Source organism: Triticum urartu, chromosome 5A, assembly GCF_056163025.1.
Source record: "Triticum urartu cultivar PI428250 chromosome 5A, HENAU_Tu73, whole genome shotgun sequence".
In the NCBI taxonomy this organism is placed as follows: Eukaryota; Viridiplantae; Streptophyta; class Magnoliopsida; order Poales; family Poaceae; genus Triticum; species Triticum urartu.
In genome coordinates this window covers 607,422,322-607,436,466 of record NC_141877.1, presented here as the reverse complement: position 1 = coordinate 607,436,466, position 14,145 = coordinate 607,422,322, and the positions used below count along the sequence as shown (strand labels likewise).

The 14,145-nt window shown below is 50.7% G+C and overlaps 2 protein-coding genes across 2 annotated transcripts; both read right to left on the bottom strand.

The window, feature by feature from the left end:
• Positions 1-968: 968 nt before the first annotated feature.
• LOC125510994 (uncharacterized) lies at positions 969-1,876 on the bottom strand. The gene is made up of 3 exons (XM_048676280.1): positions 1,690-1,876; positions 1,450-1,570; positions 969-1,253 (listed from the first exon to the last, which is right to left on the bottom strand). Exons 1-3 carry the CDS (start codon positions 1,727-1,729, stop codon positions 1,181-1,183), a joined length of 234 nt encoding a protein of 77 aa, XP_048532237.1. The 5' UTR covers positions 1,730-1,876; the 3' UTR covers positions 969-1,180.
• Positions 1,877-10,883: 9,007 nt separating this feature from the next.
• On the bottom strand, positions 10,884-12,836 carry LOC125510992 (Protein kinase superfamily protein). The gene has a single exon (XM_048676277.2). It carries the CDS (start codon positions 12,701-12,703, stop codon positions 11,387-11,389), a length of 1,317 nt encoding a protein of 438 aa, XP_048532234.1. The 5' UTR covers positions 12,704-12,836; the 3' UTR covers positions 10,884-11,386.
• Between the last annotated feature and the right edge of the window lie 1,309 nt (positions 12,837-14,145).

The following is a 14,145-nucleotide window of genomic DNA, read 5'->3' as shown; positions in this document are numbered from 1 at the left end:
AAAAATTTCTGTAAAAGATGCACAAGCACATAGGGATGTTGTCTACAAAGTGTGTAAATTTTCATGATGATATAAGTTGTTATGTGAGCTACAAAAGAGAAAAGAAAATCATAAATTTCTATAGTGAAGAGTACATGTGCTAAAAATGCATGATTATGTCTTTTTTGTGTAGCCTACATCATATAATGTATTTCATCATGGAACTCTTCACACTTGTAGAGCATATCCTAAATGTGTATGTGTATTTTTCAGATTTTTCAAAATCTGAGTTATGGGATCTTCAAATTTCGAGCATCATGGAGCGCTTGCTTCGTTAGCAATTTTATTTTATTTTGCATTGAGCGGAATAAATTGCAAGTTTGCGCAGACTACTTTTTTTTTTATCGGAATTCCCAAAATCATCGTAGACTCTTTTCTTGTTTTTGAAAAAGTGATCCAGTAAACGTCCTTTTCTGCAAGATCATTCCAACCGTCCGTCAACTGCTCCCTCGGTCCCTTTTGACACCTGATTATCCACCGCACGTCCAGAGAACCCACGGCGACGGTGATCTCCGGCGTCCCTATCAGAGCCATCTCACACGGATAAGGCAGGAAGTTTCTTCTTCCCTTTTCTCGAACGTTATGCAATCTGGTTCGCCCATTCTAGAGGCCTTCCGGACACATGTGACCTTTTTTTTCTGTCAAATTTTTTATTCGAATCGCCTGTTTTTTTTTTGCCCTTTTATCTTTGTTCTGAGCACCTGCTTTATGGCAGGATAACATTGCTTTAGCATTGGTTCTCGCAAATTGTTGTTGCCTTTCACTCTCGCTCAGTGCAGAGACGTCTCCCTCGCGTATCCACATTCCACCCAACCGCAATAATACTAAGAGAAGAATTAATCACAGATTCATCACTACTGAGCACAATGAAGGAGCAACACGTGCAAGAGTATAAAGAATCGCAAGCAGAGGAAATGGAGACAGTAAGATGATAAAGCCTTTGTTACTGATGGATTCGAGTTACACAGGCAGGCAACACCGTAGTGAGATAACAATAATAAGGGAATACGTTCATATATATGGAGGAGAGAGATCATGATATATAGCGTGGCAACAACGTGGTAAATATCCTTGATGAGGGCATCTCTTTGTACAGTTGACAGCATGCCAGGCCGGATGCCCTGGCTTGGCCTTGGGTGATCTAGCCGACGAAGATGATGGAGGGGTCGCAGCAGCACTCGTCGATCAGGCAGCAGCAGCAAAGCGCGGCCAAACTGCACAGCAGGAAATGAAAGCACACAGTGAGTACTGTGAGTACGCTGATCACCAGTGGCTAGGTGAAGTAATTAAGCTAGGGAGTTGATAATCCTAGCCTACTTGTGCTAGACAGGGAGGGAGCCGAATCATGAGAAAAAGTAGCGGCCGGGGACAAGCAATTAGCCGTGCGCAGGGTAAGTGGTAAGTACGTACCAGCCTTCGAGGAAGCTGGGCTGGGGGCGCGGCGGCGGCGCGGCGTACTGCGGCGGCGCCATCACCGGCGGCCCCTGGTACGGGCCGCCCTGCCCCTGGTATGGCCCTCCCTGGTAGTAACCTGCACACATACATAAATGACCAACAACACACAGACCATCAAGATCAAGATCGAGAAACGAAGCCCGGCTGGCCACATCTTGGATCCTCTTCTCCATGCCGAGATGAGGGTGAGCGTACCTTGCGCGGGGTAGGGGTAGGCGTACTTGGGGTCGCTCATCCTGATCTCTCCCGGATCGACGAGCTCACTACTTTCTGTGTGTGTGCACGGTGACGCCGGGGACGGATGGGGAAGGAAGCGGCTGGAAGACGATGGACGGGTAACAGTGGAGCAGGTAAGTGGCTAATGGCGTTTCTGGGCGGCGGGTGCGTGTACTTATAGCCGGCGGGCGGGCGAGGCAGCCGTGTGCGCGTCGCGCGCGGGGGGTAAAGGCGGTAGGCCATGCGTGTCGGCCGAAGGAGGCGAAGCGATGCTTCTCCGGTGTGGCGAGGCATCTGGAAAGCGCAAGCAAAAGAGGCCGCCGAATCGAACCTCGGCACCTCGCCGGGTTGCTTTGCTTTGCAACGAGGTTTTGGCATCCGATTCCGCTGCCGCACGTATCAAATCATCTTGCGCTGGCCGGCGATGCCATCCCAGCCGTGCGTTGTGTTCCCACCCACACCGCGCTGCGCGTATGCCTTCTCTTCCGCTCTGCTGCGCCGGTGCACGCTGGCATGCATGCATGGGCATGGCCGCCGTGTCATCCTTCCGTTTCGCGGCTCGAAAAGGGGTTTTTCTTTCCGCTTAGGGCGGCTGTCTTGGTTCTGGCACCGGCTCCATCGCTGCCCACCCCCCTAACATAGCAGCAGGAGGAGGCCATGTGGTCAAGCCGCGTGGGCGTGGTCTGGCCCTGGAGGAGTTTCGCACGTCTCCACCGGCCAACACTGCTGTCCCGGCTGTTCTCCGCTACGCCACCTTTTTTTTTTCACTTTTTGAATGCCTCTTGCTCATTGGTCCATGACTACGCCACCTTTTTTTTTTTTCACTTTTTGAATGCCTCTTGCTCATTGGTCCATGATTTGGTTACTCGAGTCACCGGATTCGTATCCCCGGCGAGGCGGAACGGCGGCAGAGGCGAAGCAGGGACGAGACCTTGTCAGAATGGTTAGAGCAGCTCTTTTAGAGAGACGTCGTATGTGACCCATCGCGTTTCTTTTCTCGAATCAATCAAAGAATGCCCCCACCCAAGTTTACAACTACATCATCAAGACACGCTACTCCTCGCTACGCCCTCACCTCGCTACCGTACCGAAGAAAGGGTTTATGTTCCCTTTCAGTAATTCAACCGACCACACCATGCCCTCTAAACTTACTCGACGTGTAACTGCTCGATCGACGGCCGTGCTTCATCCAACAGGATGGTATTCCCGTGCTTCCACAGCTCCCAAACTGTTAACACGAAGATGGTGTATAGATCCTTCCGGCCCATGTTGCCGGGTCCTTGCTTGCCGCACACCCATGAAGCAAGAGAGTCGTGTGGTGAACGGTCGCGTTAGTAATCGTCCGTATGAGTGTATGACGATTTAGGTCAACAAAGCTCGGTACAGTTAAATCGTTATCATGTGCTTCATTCATCATGTTTTCTCTCAAGGTTGTGCAAAATCCAGCCCACCCTTCTACATATTTGGAGGATGTAGCGTTTTCTTTCCCCGAGTGCAATTCATCCAAAATAGTTTCGTACAAACTGCATTTCTCCTCTCGCTCCTCTTCACGTCCTCTCTTTTGCCTTCCCTTCCTCGCCGTAACGCCACCTCCTCCTGTACGCAGCCCTTACCGACAACGCCATGGACTTTACCCCGACCCCTGCGGCCCATTCCCCCGGTTTCGAGCAGGATCCCATGACTTCCCCGCTTGTCGCACCTGCAACCCGCCTTCCACAACTCGAGCATAGAGGTGACGACCCCAATGCTGCCAAGGAAGAAGGCGGCCGCGTTAACGTTGTCCCATGTGCCTCCCCTCCTCCCTTCGTACCGCGACGCGCAAAACTCCGGTGCATGTGTACCCCAAGGCACTCGGAGATGTCTATAGTTGGTAAGAAAAAAACATCATCCTCTGTATATCATTTTGTCCGATTGAGTGAGATGTGACAGTGGAAGAATGGTGGCAGTTGGTCGATACGTGACGGTTTCCATGACGATCCCTCAATGTCCGTCATCCAGGGGCTGCCATTTTGGGGGTCATCCGCATCTTGCTAGTTCGTGACGGTTTCCATGACAGTTTCCAAGATCGTCACCCGAAATCCGTCACGGATTAACAAATTTCTTGTAGTGTGTGTAGTGATGCTTATGTGCAGTTGGAAGGAAAGATGGTTAGTAACAAATTATTCTTTAGTATGATAGGTGATTTGGTTGAGACTAATGTTGATCTTGATGGCATGTCCGTGGGGCACTTTGAGCAATTGGGATGTGGTGAGTAAAAGATGTTGAATCAGATCAATCCCAAGCGGAAAGTAACCTTCTCAGCTCGAGCTCAAATAAGCTCGAGTGAACAGTAAAATCGAAACAAATTTAAAAAAAATCCGCAATTTTTTTGACAAACATTGACAAAAGCTCTAAGAGCTTGCAATTCTTTTTGATTTTTTCTCAATTTTCCTGTTCACCCAAGTTCATTTGAGCTCGGGTTGAGAAACTCCATGTCCGTCCCAAGCCTCCAAGGAAAGAAATCAATTTGGGCTACAAATTACGCCAAAAGTGAGGACATTGCTTTTGTGATTGAGTTGAGGGATTCAGATCAAAGAGTACAAACTTTTGGTGGGGCGCGAAGAGCTTGCATCACCACCTTGGGCATAAATCTAATCGTACAGTCCAAGATATCTCAAAGTGAATGGGTACGATTCAAGAGATATGCAATGTTGGGTGGGTTGTTTGTAGTAAGTGAGGAACTCTCTTTCAAGTGGTGTCACCATTGACCAATATAGGTGCCAATAAGAAGTGGAAAATGAGGAATCAGGAGGTTCCTCCCAAAAAGTGGGAGCTCATGGAACAATTCCTCTCCATAATTGGATGGGGGGTTAGGAAGATGATTGTGATAATGATGATAGGGTGCCTATAAGTCCCAGTACGACGTCTAGCACGAGGAGGCTCGACAGAAGGAAGAGATCAAAAGAGAGGGTCAATGATGCGAAGAAACCAACAGTCATCCCCATGGATTCTACACCAACACCCCAAGCGCCAAGTGGACCGATGACTAGAGCCCGTGCACATGCCATTGAAGAAAGGTTAACTCACTCTTCTTTGATCTACCCTTCAATTCACTTGAGACATGGATACTACCTCAAGTGGATAGTCTTTGCATACTTAGGTACCAAGGGAGCACTACTAGGGAAAAGTCTATACACAGAATCTTACCAGCAGCGCTAAGGGAGTCCTGGATTAGGGGGTCTCCGGACAGCCGGACTATATCCTTTGGCCGGACTGTTGGACTATGAAGATACAAGATTGAAGACTTCGTCTCGTGTCCGAATGGGACTCTACTTGGCGTGGAAGGCAAGCTAGGCAATACGGATATGCATATCTCCTTCTTTGTAACCGACCCTGTGTAACCCTAACCCTCTCCGGTGTCTATATAAACCGGAGGGTTTTAGTCCGTAGGACAACAACAACCATAACATACAATCATACCATAGGCTAACTTGTAGGGTTTAGCCTCTCTGATCTCGTGGTAGATCTACTCTTGTACTACCCATATCATCAATATCAATCAAGCAGGACGTAGGGTTTTACCTCCATCAAGAGGGCCCGAACCTGGGTAAAACGTTGTGTCCCCTGCCTCCTGTTACCATCCGGCCTAGACGCACAGTTCGGGACCCCCTACCCGAGATCCGCCGGTTTTGACACCGACATTGGTGCTTTCTTTGAGAGTTCCGTTGTGCCGTCGCCATTAGGAAGGATGCCTCATCCCATCTTTAAAGACGGCACTGTTGCTAAGGGAGCTTTGGCTATCGGTCAAACTCTCCGGCTAGGTGGTTTTCTTATGACCGCCTGTTCGGCCGTTGCGTCGACGATGACTTCTCGGGTCATCGAAAGCAATCTTCACGTCAACTCGGAACTCGCCGAGCAGTTAGATCCAATGGAGCTCTCTTCCCTAAACGAGATCTTGGATCGCATCGCTGCCCTGGGAGTCGCTACAGACTACGATCAGATTGGGCCTAAACCCGACCTGAGAGAGATCAACTCTTCCCAGGTCACCCATCACGTTGCAGTGGTAGAGGAACAATGCGGCAACCCTTCATCTATCTTAAGGACTAGCTATGCTCGGATTCCAGATCCCTCCAAGCCGGATACCCACGGAGGGGAGGACGTCACTCAAGACCTGAACCTAGAGTCAGGCAGCGGGCTAGATTTATTGGAAAACATCCAAGAATCCAAACTTCCGAGTTCGGAAACTCCTTGGCCCCTGAGTCTCAGATTGGGTGAGGATTCGGGTTCAATTCCACCCACCCACCCAAACATAAGCGATCTATCCCAAATTAGGCAAGAGCCCGAAGAAACAGTACACCATTGCTGGGCCAAATTCCTCCTGGTCATGAACAGGATAAAGGACTGCCGCGAGGAAGACGCAATTTCATTCTTCTGCAATAATTGCACGGACAAGGGAATCCTCAACGCCATAAGTCACCGCGAAATTACACGCTTTGCCGACTTGGTGTCCATAGTACGAAAGTACTGTGCGATGGAAAGCGCCTGGAAAACCGAAATAAAATTTTGGGATAATCTGGCCCTGAATACAAACCCAGTCCGAAATAAAAGGGTGCATTATCACAATACATTCGTGTTAACTACCAAAAAGCAAAAACCCTCTACGGGGCAAGGAACCGTACTGGAGGGATGGCTTAACGGACCCTGCAAAATTCATAGTACAGCGGATGCAATACCAACGCACAGCCTTAGAGCATGTTGGATACTCCGGCAGGTGGGTAAAAGTGGTGAGGATCTACTCCTCCCAAATACCACAGAGCACCATCCTGTGGACAACAATACGGTGTTAACGGTCTTTGAGACCTTCGCGTCAAATAATAGACGCAAGCGAACACTCCACAGTATGGCCGAAATCTGCCACGTAGCAGCAATAAATCCTTGGAGTGACACGGCTATTACCTTCAATGCCAGTGACGAATCTAAATTCCGAACAGTCCGAGCACCAGCCGCACTGGTCCTCAGTCCAATCGTGGACGGCTTTCGACTCACCAAGGTACTCATGAACGGCGGCAGCGGATTAAGCCTCATCTATGAGGAAACTCTTCAAAAGATGAAAATAGACTGGAGCCGCATTGAGCAAAGTAGCACAACCTTTAGAGGAATTATCCCCAGCCGGGAAGCACGCTGTGCTGGGAAAATCACACTAGATGTGGTATTCGCACGCCGGATAATTACAGGTTCGAACAAATTACATTCCAAGTGGCTCCGTTCAGCAGCAGATACCACGCTTTATTAGGGAGGGAGGCGTTTACAATCTTTCAAGCCATACCCCATTACGGGTACATGAAGCTCAAAATACCCGGGCCCAACAGAATCATCACTTTTGCTAGTGATCCGGACATAGCACTCCGCGCCGAAAATAAGACAGCCGCACTGGCCCTCGAGGCACTATCCGAAGCCCTAGCGGCAGAGGAACTAACTGCGCTGCGGCCACGGTGAACAGGGACGACGTGATACTCGATAAAAGATCCAAGTCCACATCCTTTAAACCGGCAGACGAAATAGTCAAATTCCAAGTCCATCCAACGGACCCTATAAAAACAGCTTCCATTGGGGCACATTTAAACCCTGATGTTGACGCCGCACTGCGAGAGTTCCTACGCGAGAACTGGGACATTTTTGCCTGGCACCCTTTAGACATGCCAGAAATCCCACGCAGGCTAGCCGAGCACAGCCTAAATATCCTAAAAGGATTCAAGCCAGTCAAGCAGGCTCTTCAGCGTTTCTCCGAACCTAAGAGACAAGCCATGGGAGAGGAACTAGCCAAGCTATTGGAGGCCGGATTCATTAGAGACATAAAACATCTGGACTGGTTAGCGAAGCTGATGATGGTACCAAAGAAGGAGAAATCATGGCGCTTGTGCGTCGATTTTAAAGATCTTAACAAGGCCTGCCCAGCTAATTTTAAGGATTTTAAGGACCTTAATCAAGCCTGTGATATGCAGGCTTCCCTCTCCAGCCCAGCTTCTGCTCTGGTGTGGAGAGGTGCCTGCCTTGATGTTTTCCGGTCACCGTGATGTGAGGTCACTCATGATGTTTCTTTTGGCTTTTGCCGCGCCTTCTTGATTCGCATGCCTGTAATTTTGAACCCTACAGCGCTCTCGGTTTCTCGTAATCTTGAACATTAAACGCGAAGGATGATGATGACTGGGCCACTGGGCGATGAAGCCGGAGCCCGAAGGCATCGCCTTACCGGACGGGCCCGGCCTCAAACTCGCGTACGAGTGTGTTGGGCCGAGATACAACGCGCGCCGCCCCGGATATGTTGTGACCTCCCAGTCCCGGTTCTGCTGTACGTTTAGTACCACACCGCGCGCGTAAGGTAGAACGAACGTGTTTATAACCTTGTTTGGCGAGTAGGCTATCACCAGGCAGCAGGCCTGGTCAGCAATCTCTTACCGTGAAATATGGAATTATACTTCGTAGGTGCTGCTCGGACTTGGATAACCACACGACACGTTGTGGGTTGCTTTTTTTTTTCGCAAACGGGATACGGTCATCTTATATACTGTATTCGATGTTGATTTGGTATTTTCCTTGGACGGGATATGGTCATCTTATATCTTCGATGTTGATTTGGTGTACTACATGTTAAATAGTTTTTCTATAAACTTGATCAAAGCATATAAAGTTTGACTTCAGACAAAACTAATATGCGGAGTAAATAAAAATGAAGGGATTGAATGAGATATAACCATATCCTATATACATAAGAAGTTGATCCCCACTATCCTATTTATCTCAACATGCACACATGTCACCTCATCAAAAGCCCACCACTACATGCATGAGAAAAAGTTTACCATTGTTATTTCATCTCATGCACACCTTTCACCTCATTACACATGCCACCTCATAAAAGGTCCACTCAACATGCATGAAAAAAGTTTTCCATATGTTATGCCACTTATATTCAAAATATTTTCTAACTACTCAGCATTAAATACAATAGATAATATTTATATTTAGCTTTAGTTCATATATTATTAAATCAACAATGGAAGCTTCATACAATCAAATCATTGAAATATATTGCAATCGATTCCCGCAGCAACGCGCGGGGTATTCTCTAGTTACTAGAAAGGTTGAGCACGCTTTGTCGCGCCGTTAGTGTTCTTGGGATTTCATAATTTTTGTTTGTTATTTGATTTGACATGTGCGGAAGATGGTGTGTATGTGTGTGTGTGTGTGTTTATAATGCAGTGTTCTAGTGGGCTTTTCTTGGCAGTGTGATTATGGTTTATCTACTAATCAACTAATATTTATATATGAAAGTTTCTTACCTTGGTGGCCGCACGTATTACATTAAAACTACAGTGTCACATGTTGACTCTTCAATTTTCTAGGTAATGCGAGGATATGCGGGACTGATGTGTTTTTACGTTTGTTGCTTTTGATTAATTGAGGAATCGCTGACCCAGTACAAACCATGAATCAAATCTAAAATTGATTACATTAATTGAATGAGATAGCTCCTTGAGAAATTGTTGGTCCGATCAAAATCATAAACCAAATTCAAATGTAACACCTCAATTTAATGGGGGCTCTAAAATTAAGAAGCATCGTGTATTAAATATTGTTGATCTAGTCAAAATTGAGTGGCTCAATTTCAAATAGAAGACCTCAATTGATTTTGAAGACTTAAAAAAATTGGTAAACGCTTGTAGCTAGTCAGTCGGCCGAACTTTCGGCCGGCTTGCTTGCCACGATTCCATCCCCCCGCACGCAACGCAAGTACGTGGTGGGTCCAGCACAACCCCCCCTCCGATCCTTTTCCTCGCCTATCTTTTGCCCCCTTTCTTTCTACCTCCATTTGCGACGGGCTCTAATCCTCCATAAGTTTTTTTGTGGCCGTCGGTGGTGAGGCAAATGGGCGGGGGAGTATGCGCGCTGCGACGCAGGGGGTGAGGGTGGGGCCGGCCGCCATGGCCACCAACAAGCTCTCACCGGCAACGACGTGCTGGTGCGCGAGAAGCCTCCCGCCATGCTGCAAGCTTCAAATCCCATCAGGTGTTGCTTCTGCTGCTGTGTGGAGAGGTACCTCCCTTGATGTTTTCCTGTCGCTGTGGTGTGAGGTCACTCAGGATGTTTCTTTTCACTTTTGCCGCGTCTTCTTGGTTTGTATGCCTGTAATTTTGAACCCTATAGCGCTCTCGGTTTCCCGTAATTTTGAACATTATAAACGCGAAGGATGATGATGACTGGGCGATGAAGCCGGAGCCCGAAGGCATCGCTTTACCGGACGGGCCTGGCCTCAAACTCGCGGGTAGGAGTGTGTTGGGCCGAGACACAACGCGGTACAACGTGATCTCCGAGTCTTTCTCAAAAAACAAAAAGTGATCTCCACACCGAGTCCCGGTTCTGCTGTACGTTTAGTACCACACCGCGTGCGTAAGGTAGAACAAACGTGTTTATAACCTTGTTTGGCGAGTAGGCTACCACCAGGTCAGCAATCTCTTACCGTGAAATATGGAATTATACTTCATAGGTGCTGCTCGGACTTGGATAACCACTCCACACGTTGTGGGTTGCTTTTTTTTTTCCTCAGACGGGATACGGTCATCTTATATACTGTATTCGATGTTGAATTTGGTATACTACAAATGTTAATATTGTTTCCATAAACTTGATCAAAGTATATAAAATTTGACTTCAGACAATGCTATTATATGGAGTAAATAAAAATGAAGGGATTAAGAGATATAACCATCTTATATATCCAATGTTGACATCTAACGATGGTCAATATATGATGGAGTGTTAATGAATCCGAGTATAGAGGTTGAGAAGAGAATTGGTAACTAGTGTTAGTTTGCTCTATCAGAGGTTTGTCAATTGAGTAAAGTAATAATATTAAGAACTAGATCATCTAACCCCATTGAATGAAAAAATGAAATTCGGTTTTCAGGGAAATTTTTGAATAAGAGATAAATACACAATTGAATTTGAAGAAAAAGAAACTTCTTTCTATTTTGAATAATTTCTTTTTCAATAGGACCCTCTTTTTGGAGTCGCTGGCAAGCAACCAAACACATGCACAGAGAAGGAAATGTACTTCCTCCGATCCGAAAATATTTGCCGTGCATCCATTTCTTCAACAAATATTTCCGGACCGAGGGAGTACTAAGTACCGAACATTTTTCCTGGCCAAGTCAACCCCCTGCCAGAGAGGATAATCATCATCATGGATATAACAAGAACCCAATTGTGGGGTGCCTGTCTCATACGTACCTAACATCAGTTTCTTGACTACTGAACCAACTTACAGGAGTTCATATTGACAAGAACAGCGTTACTACGAATCCTCCTCTTATGTTACACTTGTTCATTTTCATCACAAGCTACTGCCAAACACAAAAGGCAGAGGAGCTTGCTCATACTACTCCTTGAGCTCACAGAACCAACACCAAAGTAAGCTCATATCACTGTCAAAGTATCATCCTACCGTTGATCGATCTCTGTATACCTATAACCTCACGCGTACGTACCTTGGAATTGGATCGCGACATGTCTGAACGGATTTGCCATCCGGTCATCCACAATGAGGCACTCGTCTTCGACAAAATGCAACGATAACTGCGACCAATCAACCCGAGAGATTGTGCAGTGCTCGCACAATTTTGATATGTGGAAACCAAAGTCAAGAGCAGTCCTTGTGGTTGGACAGCTCGGGGAGCATCCCCTGGATCCTCCTCAGCTCCGCCAGCGCCTCCCGGGCGTCGGGCCGGTCGTCCTTGTCCGGCGCCACGCACCGGAACGCCAGCTCCGCCACCGCCTCCACGCTGGGCATCACGCCGGGGAGCTCGTCCAGCACCGGCGGGTCCACCACCTCCCTCAGCTCGCCGATCTGGATCTTGGACACCACCCAGTCCGCCAGCGTCACGTCCCGCCGCTCCCTGCCCACGTCCACGGGCCGCAGCCCCGTCACCAGCTCCAGCACCACCACGCCGAAGCTGTACACGTCGCTCTTCTCCGTCAGCTGGAACGACCGGTGGTAGTCCGGGTCCAGGTACCCCGGCGTGCCCTGCGGCGCCGTGCAGCACACCACCTCCCGCCCGGTCGCCGTGGAGCAGGCGTCGGGCGTCGCCAGGAGCCGCGACAGCCCGAAGTCGCCGAGCCGGGCGCGCATGTCCGCCTCCACGAAGATGTTGGAGGAGGTGACGTCGCGGTGGACCACGTGCGGCTTGACCGCGAAGTGGAGGTACTCGAGCGCCGACGCGATCTGGGCCGCCATGGCGAGCCGGGTCCGCCAGGGGAGCGGCGGAGGCGCTGCGGCCGCGGCGCCGCGGCCCCGGCGGTGGAGGTGGTGCGAGAGGGTGCCGTTGGGGACGAAGTCGTAGACGAGGAGCAGCGCGCGCGGGTCGGCGCAGAAGCCGTGGAGGCGGACGAGGTGCGGGTGGCGGAGCGCGGAGAGGATGAGCACCTCGTTGCAGAAGGACTTGGTGATGGTGGCGGAGGACGGGGACGGGGCGGGCGGCACGTGGAGCCGCTTCACCGCGGCGGGGCGGCCCGCGGGCGGGAGGTACGCCAGGTACACCGTCCCGAAGCCGCCGTCCCCGAGCTTGCGCGCGGCGTCGAACCCGGCCGTGGCGGCGCGGAGCTGCTCGTAGGTGAAGGCCGGGCGGCTGTGGTGCAGGCCGTGGCGGCGGAGGAACGCGGCCGCGCGGGAGGACTGCGACGCCTGCTGCCGCGACGCGCGCCCGTCCCCCTTGCCGCGTATGCGGCGCACGGCGATGGCGACGCAGAGGTAGAGCAGGAGCACGGCGAGGAGCGACGCGGCGGCAACGAGCGCGGTGGTGAGCACGCGGCTCGCGCCCCCGGTGCCGCCGCCGCTCTGGGCGCGGTGCTGGTGGGCGCGCGGGTGCGGGGGGGGAGGGGGCTCGTGGTCGCCGAGCCGGGCCGCGGCCGGCGGCGGGAGGGCGGCGGCCAGGAGGAGCAGCAGGAGACGCGGGGGCATCTGGGCTCCGGCGGGTCGTGATCCAGGCGGGGCCGTTCGATCGGGCCGAGGAGCGAGGAGGAAAGGAGGGGAATTTGGTACTGGACGGGGGGCGGCGACCGGTGGGGAGACGAGGGAGGGTTGCTTCTGCTGCAGTGGCCACTGCCAGCGGAGTGCCGTGAGTCGTTTTCACGTCAGCACATGGGCCGCTGGGGTCCACCGGGGGAATGCGATTCCGGGTCTCCTCTTGGGGAAAATTAAGACGAACATATCTGGAAATTTCAACTGCTCCATGTGTACAATAGACTTTCTTTCTCCCTTGTGCTTTGCAAGGCGCACCCCAGGTGTGTACACAACTAAGAGCATCTCCAGCCGTTGGCCCCCCAAGTGGCATAAAAACCGCCGCCTAGGGGCGAGCCAGTGGTATAATCGGCTCTCGGGGCAGTTGGGTACCGAGTCGTCGCCCTCAGGCGCCGATATCGGCCCATTTTGGCGCAAATGTGCCTGCTTTTCGGCCCACTTTCGGTGAAAAAGGCCCGATATCGGTGCGAATCGGCCCATATTCGCCGTGATGGGCGCATACCCGCCGAAAAACCGTCCTGCGCGGCCGAAGCGCCGGAAAACTCGCCTAGACGGTAGTGGAGAGGTTGCCGCGGCGAAACCTTCTCTCTTTTCCGGTGCGGAATGGCCTATCTAGCGGTGTTGGGCGGTGGGCGGCGTCAGGATCGACAGGATGGTGGCTGAGCGCGCGGGGGGTGGGGGATGAATCTGGACGAATGGCTTGACTTTTCGCCTGACAGTGTGGCCCTGACGTGTTTTTCCCTTGCGCTGGAGCCCCCGAGCGCCCACAGTGCGCTGGGTTCGGGCTATGATCGTCGGGCCCAAAAACGGGCCGAGCCGGCGGATTCCGGCGTCTTGGGGACGCAATTGGGGTTTTTTCGACGCCATCGCATAAAAAGGCGCCTTGGGGCCTTTTGAGACCCTACTGGAGATGCTCTAGTGTCCGAAACAAAACTGTACTCCCTCCGTAAAGAAATATAAGAGCGTTTAGATCGCTAAAATAATGACCCAAACACTCTTATATTTTTTTATAGAGGGAGTACTAGGTAGGGATGCAAGTGGGCTCCCGTGAAAGCCCGCAAAAGGATGAGTTTAGTTCAAATTGAACTAAATCTTAACCGGGAGGATTATAACTAATTTGACCTAGTTTGACTATGAAGCGAGGCGGATCAGGCGTCGCTTCTGCATCCTTAATTGTAGGGTTAGCAAGGCGAGGAGTGCGGCGGCGGCGGTCGGTGAGGCACCAAGGATGGCGGTGGAGGACAGTGGTGAGGCATGGGAACTCAGTCGATGGGTGAACAGAAGGCTGGAAAGGGAATAGCTAAGACCAGAACGATATGAGGTGAGCGCTCAAATGATCCATAACTCGTTAAGTAGTGTCATGGTCTCGTAGTTATTCTCAA

Excerpts from the sequence above, each read along its gene's own strand:
- LOC125510994 (XM_048676280.1), bottom strand. The coding sequence starts at position 1,729 with ATGAGCGACCCCAAGTACGCCTACCCCTACCCCGCGCAAG. Across the intron at positions 1,571-1,689 it reads CTACCCCTACCCCGCGCAAG|GTTACTACCAGGGAGGGCCA; the intron begins GTACGCTCACCC and ends GTATGTGTGCAG. Across the intron at positions 1,254-1,449 it reads CCCAGCTTCCTCGAAGGCTG|TTTGGCCGCGCTTTGCTGCT; the intron begins GTACGTACTTAC and ends CCTGCTGTGCAG.
- LOC125510992 (XM_048676277.2), bottom strand. The coding sequence starts at position 12,703 with ATGCCCCCGCGTCTCCTGCTGCTCCTCCTGGCCGCCGCCCTCCCGCCG.